The 11,079-nt window shown below is 46.4% G+C and overlaps 1 protein-coding gene and 1 non-coding gene across 3 annotated transcripts in view; one reads left to right on the top strand and one right to left on the bottom strand.

Moving 5' to 3' along the window:
- Window positions 1-1,050: 1,050 nt before the first annotated feature.
- LOC116890300 lies at window positions 1,051-1,201 on the bottom strand. The gene has a single exon (XR_004386535.1). It is a non-coding gene; the product is annotated as a U12 minor spliceosomal RNA (small nuclear RNA).
- Window positions 1,202-1,472: 271 nt separating this feature from the next.
- Poldip3 (DNA polymerase delta interacting protein 3) overlaps window positions 1,473-11,079 on the top strand; it is a 28,822-nt gene continuing 19,215 nt past the window's right edge. Inside the window, exon 1 of one of the 2 annotated variants that reach the window (XM_032918604.1) lies at window positions 1,473-1,644. In XM_032918604.1, coding sequence (XP_032774495.1) covers window positions 1,586-1,644 — 59 coding nt within the window. In that variant the 5' untranslated portion in view covers window positions 1,473-1,585. The remainder of the gene's footprint in view (window positions 1,645-11,079) is intronic. The other variant, XM_032918595.1, reaches the window with a different exon arrangement.

Genomic DNA, 11,079 nt, shown 5'->3' with positions numbered 1-11,079 from the left:
AGGACATGCTTCTCCAGTTAATGGATGCAGTGCTGAACCCTAGGGTTCTCCTGGATCCTGCTCAGCTTTCCTTTCCACTGAACCCTGACGCCTTTTGTTTTAAACAGTTGGCTGGTTAGTGGACCTGTAGTCCAGCCCCTGGCAGCAGGGACGGCGGCTTCTGGTTGTAGAGTCTATGTCCTGAGAAAGGGGGCAGTCCAAGTTGATCAGAGTTCCAACTCTTCCAAGGCTTCAGTCCGAGGGCATTTCAAACTAGCAGCCTGGGATTCCTGAGCCAAGCTTGTGAATAGTCTTTTGGGAAACCGGTTCTTGTCTCTTAGTAAGGCTTTCCTTTCATAACGTGTTCATTTCAAGGGAACGTGAGAAACTGACTGACCCAAGAGCATCATGTTTTTATTTAAAAAAAACAAAAAAACAAAAAAACAAAACCTATTTTTATGTGTAATTTTGTGGTGCTGGAGTTTGTGCTTTACATCTGAGCTATGTTCCCAGGTCTGTGTGTTCCGTAATTATCAAGCACATCTCTTACATCAGGCCAGCTTCTAGAAGTTCTGTCTCACCAACGAGAAACTATCTCATAGGCCAAACACTAACAAATCAGTCAAGTTAGTCCACCCAACCACCTTCATTTGCCCCATTTACACATTCGGAAGACAAACCGTTGACTTAGCTCTCTCATCAACACTACATACACTCATCAGAAGCTGAGCACGACCTGACAACATGGGCAGTTACATCAGGGCATGATCGAGTGAAACGAGCACTTAGAAACAGGAGGAGGAACAGGAGTCTCGTGCCAGGTATGGTATATACACTCGTGAGACCTTGTCTTAAAAACAGTGGGACGGAGCAGAGATGGTGCAGTGAATAAGAGTACGCGCGCGAGCGCGCACACAATAAGGTGGCTCACAATGTCATTGCCGGTTCTAGGGGACCTCTGGCTGCAGTGTTAAAAAGTTGTCTACATTTTCCGCGTCGTGATTACTATCTGGTATAACTAACTGTTAAGGATAACTGCCAGGAATTCTGTTCTTTTATCATATTAGGGGTCGGGCAGATCGCGTTACCTAGGCATCCCGCAAAGTAGGCGGGTCGCCTTAGATAGCAACCTTTACCCGCTCAAAAATTCGTCTCACATAAGCAGTGAGGACTCGGGCGTCACCCCGAATCGTTATTTTCCTTACTCATAAGTTTAAGGCATAAGGAACCTACCTACGTTCCTCAGCGGTAAGAAATTATATTCTTATTACAAGTATGGTGAGTGTTAGATCGTCTGTCTGACTAACAGACTTGTTTTCTTGATAGTTCTTTGAGCGGCTTAGGATTTGTATCACTTTAACTCCTCATTTGTAAAAGGAGAAGGGGGGAAAAAGAATCCATAATGCTTCGCACTTCTACATGCAAATTAGAAGCAAGCACCGCAAAGGCTCACGGGGCGGGGCTCCACCCCTTCCGTTTCGAGCTTCGTTTGAGCTGTCGCGAGAGTTGGTCGTTCCGGTGTCGGAAGCTGCTCATAACTCCGGCCGAGGGGCGGGCTCGCTGCTGACGGCCTTTCATCCGCTCTCCGCTACCTTAGCGGCGCAAGATGGCCGATATCTCGCTGGACGAGCTCATCCGGAAGCGCGGAACGGCGACCAAGGGACGGTGAGCGGCTTTTTCCTTTATTCGAGGCTCGTGGGGCTCGCTGTTTCTTGGGATTCGGGGGCGGAGGAAGGAACAGCTTGAGGGTGCGACGCCGCTTGTGCCCGCCCCCTGCGTCCGCCGCGCTTCTTATTGGCGGGGCCCCGCGGACCCAGCCGCTAGGTAGTCCACTGGCTGCTGGGCCCGGGAGGCCTGGCCGCAGGCGAGCTGAGGGCTGGGCAGGGCGGGCCTTGCTTCCCGGGGACTAGGTCCAGGGGACCACCGTGGCGCAGACTCTGCTCGGCCTTTAGGCCCTGGAGTTCAGTGTGGACGTTGAGCCAAGGAACCCAAAGCTGTACATGGCCAGTTCTGCTGGCTCTCTCACGCCACTGTGGTTAGCCCGACCCGTTTTAAGCTAAGAGCTTTTTCATAAGCGAAGTGCCTTCCTTGCTCTTTCACTAGAATGTCTGTAATGGTTTTTCGTTCGTTTGTTTTCTTGAGACGGGCTCTCACGTAACCGGCGCAGGCCTCGAACTCGCTGTGTCTCTGAGGCGGGCCTTAAACGCCAGCATCCTCCTCCTCCTCCCATTTCCCAAGTGCTGAGTTTGCTTCTGTTTGAGAAGCTGGCATCCTCCATGCTGTCCAGGCTGGTTTCGAATCTTTATCTCAATCGATCCTCCTGCCTCAGTGTTTTGAGTAGCTGGTGCTCCAGGCACTTCGGTGTGGTTTAATTATCTTATACCCATTTCACAAACTGAATTGGCCTCAGGCAAAGACAGAAAAACAGTTCCAAGAGAGTGCATTGACATTCACTGATGTATGCCCTGGAGTCTTAATTGAGACATTCAGATCCAACAGCCTCAAAACATCGGTAGCCGTTTCTAGCTTTTATAAATTTGCAATGTGAAAAAGTGGTAACTCGCCTAGTGGTCAGCAAGCATATAGTTGAGCTGCTGTAAATGTTAGGAACTGTTTTCCCAGACTCTCATCTGTTCAGCTATGCCAGTCCTTCCCTGTGCTTGTGTCTAGTAAACTCTGTTGTCTCCCATACTGAAACGAAATGATCTCAGCGCCGGCCGCCATCTCTGCCTGGCTTACCAGCTCATATCGTCACCTACCTGTCTTCTGGATCATAAGGAGATAATCTTTGAGAGGTTGACAGCCACGATGATTAAGCCATTTAAAGGTTTTGAGACCTTTTATTAATGGCCAGGCCAAGAGTAGGTCACTTGATGACCATGGTCAGGGGTGCATTGTTTTTAAAGACAAGACCAATAAAGTCAGTGCTGGGGAGGAGGTCACAGTAGTGAGGAGGTCACTCACATCAGTGAGGAGGTCACTCACTCGAGTGGCCTTGTAACGTGTTTCCTTGCAGAGTTCAGCAGTGTGTTTCAGACGCTACATGACATTATCTTATATATACTTCTTCATGGTGATTTTAGTTTCATGTTAAGCTTGCACAGACATCAGGTATATTGGTTCAAAACTGCACCAAGGGAGAGTCATGGCCATTGCCAAAGGCGACTGTTGATGGTGGAAGGCTGAGTACTGTTAGACCAGTGGTTCTCTGCCTTCCTAATGCTGTGACCCTTTAATACAGCACCTCATGCTGTACCGACCCCTTCCATAAAATGATTTTCTTTGCTACTTAATAATTTCCATACTGTTATTTGTAATGAATCTCTGTTTTTCAGTGGTCTTAGATGACCCCTGTGAAAGTGTCGTTCAACCCCATGGGTTGAGAATTGTTAGTCTGGGTGGACACAAAATATGGGACCCATTCATTTTATTAACACCGCTCTGCTGTTTTCTCAGCTATTGTCTGCGAATACAAGTCTCACAGATCTTCCCTCAGGTAAATGCTGTGGAGTTGGTTCTGGGTTGTCCAGCATACCTGAACCTGTCCAGGCCGTACAGGTTGCTAACTGTTGGTAGGTTCTGCTGTTAGATGTTTCCCCTCAGTTCCTGAGGCCATGCCATCTTTAAAACATTGGGTTCATCTTGGGGTGTGCAGTCTTAAGCGAAGCAGTAGGGACAGCTTCAGGGAGGAGAAGACGTGTGCATCTTCATGGAGAACAGGTTGTGAACCAGACACACACACACACACACACACACACACACACACGTTCCCCCTGCACATAGTGTTCTTATAATTGTGTTGTTAGCATGTTGTTCAGAGAACTACATGTTTGTCAGCTGTGATATTGCTTTGACAGTACTCATCAACTAAAGGGCTCATGGTTTGAGGTAGCTGAATGGAGAAGTGAAAGAACAAGAATACACCCTTACAAAGGAGGTGCCCTACTTCCTGCTTGTGGGCCTCACTCCTAATAGCCCATTTAGCTATGAACTCATCAGTGGAGTAATCCACTGGTAGGGTTAATCCTTCAAGATTCAGTCACACCACACACACACACACACACACACACACACACACACACACACACACACACACCCCACCCGGAGCTGGGGACTGAACCCAGGGCCTTGTGCTTGCTAGGCAAGCGCTCTACCACTGAGCTAAATCCCTAACCCCGATTCAGTCACTTCTTAACAGCACCATCAAATCAGGCATGGTGACACACAACTTTAGTCTCAGCACTTGGAGGCAGACACAGTTGGGTCTCTTAAGTTCAAGGAAGGCCTGCTTGGTCTACAGAGAAAGTTTCAGGACAGCTAGAGCTACATAGACCACCCAGTCCATCCCCATCTCCAACCCAAAATAAAACCAACATCCAGAAACCAACCCTTCATTCTAGATCTGAACTATAACTTTTTTTAAGCTTGTACCATGTTAGAACTGAGGGTGGTAGAGCATGCTGTGATCTCAGCACTAGGGAGGCTGACGTAGGAGGCCTGATGCCCAGCACCAGCTGCCTAGACCCTGTCTCAGAAGACAGAGAATGCACCTTCTAGTAAGTGTTCAGAGACAGTGTCATGGGGCTTTCCTTGAAGGAAGAGAAGCCAGAGACTACATGGGGAACGACTGCGTAAGAAGGCTCTGTATCAGACATTCAGCCTCACCTTTCCAGTTAACTGCCCTTCTCTTTCCACATGTATGTAGGAAAGGCTTAAAGAAAAATGATGTGGTTTTTCAGTGTGAAAATTCTGCTTTATGTGAAGATTGGATTGGGACTGAGTATTTTGGAAGACTTGAAGGCAGTACAAGAATTGCACAGCCCGGGGTTGGGGATTTAGCTCAGTGGTAGAGCGCTTGCCTAAAAGCGCAAGGCCCTGGGTTCGTCCCCAGCTCCAAAAAACATTAAAAAAAAAAAAAAGAATTACAGCTTCCTGAAATTCCATTTCACTCACACAGTCAACAAACACTAGATTAGGGCTCCATGTCAAGTTCTGTGAAGAGTCTGAACAGTTTCAGTAAGGAAATGCCATTTCCTACAGTAAATACTTTGTTGAGTGCTTCTAGAAGGAATCACTTAACTGTTGTGGCAATTTTGGTTTTGTGTTTAGTGATTTAGAGTGTGTGACTTTCGGAGCAGTCACTCTCCTCTTGGTGGATGTGGCAAAAGCCAGAGTGTCTGCTAGGGAAAACAGCCTTCTTTGACTTACCTGGCTGTTAAGCCCTCCCTACTGCTTACCACAAGACTCTGCACACCCCAAAGTACACCATGTGCAGCCAGGACCTGGGGAGGGAGTTGCAATCCAAGAGCAGCAGCAGTCTGAGAGCAGAAGCCTGTGTAGTTTAGCCAGGTTAGAGAGCGTGGCAGGACTGCATTATAGAGCAGTCAGTATTACCTGGGCCCCTGTTAATCATGAACAGACACTTGGAAGAATGGGTGTTTGTAGAATGAGAAGAGTGGTTTGAGAGACACTTGATTTTTCTGTCCCTTGATGAGACCCTGCTGTCCTACCCACACTTGTCTCTTGTGATTTTAGGTGCAAAGGGCCTATGGTAGGTATCACTGTAGTACAGAGACAGGCTGTGCCCCTCTTGACTTCTGCCTTAGATGTGAGAGTCTCTGATTAAATTAGTTGAGACTGCCTACCCTTTAATTTGATTAGTCTAGTTCTGGGGATCACTGCTGGTCTAGTCAGAGTGTGCTAGAGCTTTGTGTCCTATTTGAGGAGTCTTTGGAGCGGAAGTGGGTGGAGGAGAGTGGATTTAGGCGCAGACTACTGTCTAGACCTGGCCCCCAAGGTTACTCCTAGTTGAGATAAGATGAAGGAAATGTGGCTCCACACACACAGCCAGGGGGAAGGAAAGTTTTCAGTAAAGGAATGTGTCCTGGTGTCTTGTCTTTATTACTAATTTGGGTTACACTGTTTCATTTTCTCTGTATAGAAATTATCTCAGTGCTGGGTCCATGCTGCAGCTCTTCCAGTGGGCTTGGATTGGATCCCAATGGCAGTGTACAACTCTACAGCTCTGGTCCGTAGGGATCTGAAGCCTCTTGACTTCCCTGGACTCTCCATGCACTTGGTACACAGACATACATTCAAACAAACCCATAAAATAAAAGATAGATAAAATCTTCAACAAAACCACCCCTGCCCCCCAAGTGACCTCAGGACCAGTAAAATGGATTGGCAGGTTAAAGTGTTTGTCACCAAGCCTGACAACCTGAGTTCCATCCTGAACTCCTGAAAGCTGACCTCTGAGCTCTACATTTGTGCTGTGCTACATACATGACCACACACACATGAATAAATGGTTTTTAGTGATGTCAGCATACACATTATCTAACATACTCCCCATTGTGTGTTTAAATGTAACTCAGGGTTACTTTCATGAGCCTCTTGTATCTGACATCTGGAGCTGGTCTTGGCTCTGTCTTCCACAGAAGCAGGAAGGCAAGGCATTCCTATCCCTTACACACCTCAGCGTGCACCAGGTTCTAGCTGGAGAATAGGAGTGGGAAGGGTCCACTGGACATCTACAGTGTCCCTTCCAGGATCTCAAGGAGTAGCTATGGGTGCTTGAAAGCTATTGCAGAGTTGCACTGGTGATCTTGTTCAAGGTGGGGCAGCTAAGAGTCCTGCTTAGGGCTAGAGAAAGATGGCTCAGCTGTTAACAGCACTGACTGCTCTTCCAGAGGTCCTGAGTTCAATTTCCAGCAACCACATGGTGGCTCACAACCATCTGTAATGAGATCTGGTACCCTCTTCTGTTCTGCAGGCAGAACACTATATACATAAAAAAGAAAAAAGGAGTCCTGCTCAAAGGCACCCTCCCTTACCTTCCCATAGACAAACATGCAGAACTCAGTAGTTCCTAAAATGGAGTGTGAGGCTGCAGGTTAGAGATGGGGTGAGGCTAAGATCTCCCCATAGGGGGGGCTTTGTTAGTCTTCAGCAGTTCTGGGGCGGGTAACATAATTGACTGAGGAGGCCTGCCCCTAGCTGGAGTGTTTATTTGAAGAATTCCTGATGACTAATGCCTGTCTTGTAACTAGCTGCTGCTGCCTGCTGGGATGAATAGCTGTCTTTCCATGCAGAAAGCAGAGATGTGATTATAAAAAGCTGGGACACAGAAGCTCCCAAAGCTGTGAAAGGAGTTGAAAGAACTCGTGTAACCAGGGAATGAATGCATCAAATTGCAAAGGTAGCTACTCCCAGCAGGAGCAGTGCCTACATCCCTAACTGCCAGCTCCTCCCCTCCACAAATGCACTCTAGGTGTCCAGTTGACAAGTAGCACACATGAAGGTGGCCTCTAGGGTTGTGTGACATGGCCATGCTGAGCTGTTTTTATTACTGTCCTGTTTTTCTCAGTATATCCCTGTCACCATGCAAGGCATTATTACTATAGGTGACAATGTCAGTCCAGGTTGTCTTGGTGACTTCTATGTAAGCAGCCAAGCACTTTTGTCCAGTGTTCTTCATGTGCATTCTCATCCTGCTCAGTAGGAGAGTGTGCTTTGTCCCTGAGTAAGACTAGAACCCTAAGATGTTGCTCCACCTAGGGGCAGTAGTCATTTTTACTTTGAAAATTCACGTCAATAATGCTATTTGTTGGTATTTTAAATAGCTAGAGGGACATTCAGATCTATTCTTCACCAGTAGTGCCTAGGATTAGGGTAATCTCCCCGATTATTACAGTAATCCTGTTTACAAGCTTGTGGTGTAGGGTTTGGTGGTTTGTTTGGTTTTAAAGATTTACCTAGCCAGTATAGTATCCCATACCTTTAGTCCCAGTACTAGGAGGCAGAGGCAGGTATCTCTGTGAGTTTGAGGCCAGCCTGATCTACGTAGTGAGTTCCAAGATAGCTGGAGCTACACCAAGAGACTATCTCAAAAAGCTTTTTTACTTTATGTTTTGGTTATTTACCTGCATGTACATGCATGCCTGGTGCTTTTGATGGGCCAGAGGCGGTTGTCAGATCCCCTGAAACTTGAATTGTAGTTACTTGTCAGCTGCCAGAGTGGGTGCTAGGAACTAAACTCTGGTGCTCTCGAAAGAGTGGCAAATGATCTTAGCCAGTCTCTTTCTAGCCCCTCCCTCTTTCTGACAGTAATGTTTCATTGCTTAAATGATTGATGAAATGGATAACATAACTTTTGAAAGCGATCTTGATGGTTATGATTATGGTGTCTAGAATGCCACCAGATTCCCTTTGTTAGTTTGTTTGAGAGATGAGACAGAGAAGCAGAAACACTTGATCTCAGCAGGCTGAGGCTACTTTGTTGGAGTAGTGAGGGGACACAACCTTCCTGCGGGATGAAAGCTGAACAAACACACTTAAAGAGGCTGGGGACATGTACACATGTATGGGCAGGTATCAGAAAATTGAGTTTTTATACTGGGCATGTGGTCTCTGCTGGAGGAGCAGACTAGTAAGGCTGGGGCTAAACCTACCTAGTAAGGCTAGGAGTTAGAGCCCCTGATTGACCCGATGACCCGAGGCTGTTACCCAGACTCTGGAAGAGTGGTAGTAGAGGATAGTTTCATGGAGGTTTCTTCCAGCTGGAGGGGGTATGACAGTCTCGGTGGGGGTGGGGGTGGGGGATATTGAAGATCCTTTTAGGTGAGATAGAGGCTGGTAGTTTTCCCCCATGAAGAATTCTGTGACCCTCTGGTTGGTGAAAGCTTATAGTGTTTGTGCTTGTAGTGTATAGAGCTTGGTGAGAAAGCTGAAAGGTCAGGGACCAAAGGATAAAGTTAGCACAGTCATAGTGATTAGGCTGCCAAGGGTGTAATCCATGGTCCCCAAGCAGTGTCCTTCCAGAAAGTATTGTCTACCCTTTCTCAGTGTTTGGTTCTTTTTAATAGTTGCTTAGTGTTTTCTCTTTTGGGCCAGATTGGTTTGTATAAAAACAGTTTTCTCTTAGGAAGGCACAGATAGGTCCCTTTTGACAGTCCTTAAGTGTAGTCCTCTGTGGTTTTGGAGGACCACTGGAGCCAAAGGATCTATTTGATTTTGCAGGGTAATGATGCTTTGTTGTACCAAGGTCAGGTCTTCCTTCATCTTGTTGGTCAATTGGCTGGGTCGTACCTGTTGGAGCCCTGTCACTTGTAGGGTGAAAGCCATTGGAAGAGCAGGGCTTACATGGAACCTTTCCTATGGGTCTGGGGGAAGTTCAAAGGGTAAACACTTAAGACAGGGTAAAAATGTGACTGTGGGGATGAGAAGGATGAAAGAAGGGATGGGAAGGATGCAGGCTGGGAGGGAGCTAAAAGCCTATGTATACATATGAGAAAGCCTGTGGTTGAAGGTTTGTATGATCCATGTGTCTTTGGGCCCCATCTCAAATCAGGTGTAACTTGTTGGTATGGAAGCAGCAGCATTTTTTGGAGGAGAGTGCAAATTCCATCCTCAGCTGGAGTCAGAACTAGTCATGGCCTCCTGCAACAGCCAGAGGAGTTGTGTGTCAAGCAGATCTCAAATTTCGAGAGCTGCTAAGACAGAAGTTAATTGATGTAGAAAGGCTTCAGTTGGGGTTGGGGATTTAGCTCAGTGGTAGAGCGCTTTGGCAAGACCCTGGGTTCGGTCCCCAGCTCTGAAAAAAAAAAAAAAAAAAAAAAAAAAAAAAAAAAGGCTTCAGTCCATCTGATGTAGTTCTGTGTAGGCAAAACGAAGGATGAATTGGATCTCCCTTCAGAGATCACCCAAAGTACTTTTAGCAGTTTACAGTGTAGATTTCTCTGACAAGGGGGACAGTGTAGAAAGGGCAGCAGTTAAAGTGCCTCAAAGGAGGGTCCATCCAGGGGACCAGTAAAACTCAACAAATGGCTAAGATCCAGAAAAATCAAGAGGGAATAACCAACTGTACAACCTTGTGGGAACATTAAGAGACAAAATTAACCTGAATTTTGTTTAGTAAAGTTAAATCCAGCCAGATTATGGATCTGAGTTTTATTGAAGGGTAAGGTAACTTTAATTAGGAATTTATTGTGTCAGACTCCTGCATAAGGAAAAGCACCTGGAAACTTTGTAAAGAGAAGCTTAATTTCAGCTAAATTCAGCACCTAGTTGGTAATTTAAAAGAGAAATAGAACTCTTGTCATTTTTTTTATAGGATTGTCTATCAAAGTTTTCAGAGATATCCCTTGGATAGTCAGAATAAATATTCAAAGCTGTAAGTTTGGTGGCCAGTTGAAATGGCATGCAGGTCCTGTACCAGTTGGTAGGTGGGCTTACATACAGGTTCCCACTGCTCATGGGATCCTCATGGCCTCAGTTCAGGACACTGGGGGTAGAGCAATTGCTGCTTGCTTCTCTGTTGTTTGAGGCATTTAGGATGTGGATGTAGACTCTGTAGACTCTCTCACAGGCAGAGAATTCATTCCCCTGTCACGAGAGGTGAGAAGTAATTCATCCTCACTACAGAGAAGGTTTTTTTTCTTGTTTGGCCTACTGAGTCTGAGACGAGCAGCAGGGCTTGGCCTGCCTTATTTTCCCAGCATCCTTATTCTGTAAGAGTCTAGTGTGCAACTTACTCTGGTGGGGTTGTGTCATCCAAGGGAACGATTTGGTCCTGCAGACAGCCTACATGCAAGTATATTATAAATGTAGCCTATTTTACTCATTTAATTTTCATAGCCATTGTCTTAAACTTCTTATTGGTGTTTGAGAGAGAATTTCACATCATGCACCCCAATCCCACTCAACTTCCCATCCCTCCATATCAGCTCTCCGTCGGTCCAAAGAAACCTCCCCCTCCAAAGAAAACCGAAAATAGAATAAATTTAAAGAAAAAGAATAAAAACATTTTGCTGTGATGTGTCATGCAGTATGCCCTTTTCCCAAATGCCTTTACTTGTATATGTTCATTGCCGTGAATCACTGGTCTGGTTTGAAGCCTCTGGCTTCTGCTGCACTATTAATACTGGATCCTCACTGGAACTCCTCTCAGATATCTTGTGTCATGGGCGTCCTGCAGCTTTGGTTCTGCAAGACCAGACCTTTGACGGGCTCCAGCAGTCATAGATGGGGTAGATGTTAGGGCGGGCAGCTCAGAGCCCTGGGCCTGGGCCTGGGTGGTAGCTGAGTCGATCAGCCTGC

This window comes from Rattus rattus, chromosome 1 (assembly GCF_011064425.1).
Source record: "Rattus rattus isolate New Zealand chromosome 1, Rrattus_CSIRO_v1, whole genome shotgun sequence".
NCBI lineage: Eukaryota > Metazoa > Chordata > Mammalia > Rodentia > Muridae > Rattus > Rattus rattus.
Note: the sequence above shows the minus strand (reverse complement) of the source record. Positions and strands in the feature narration are given on the sequence as shown.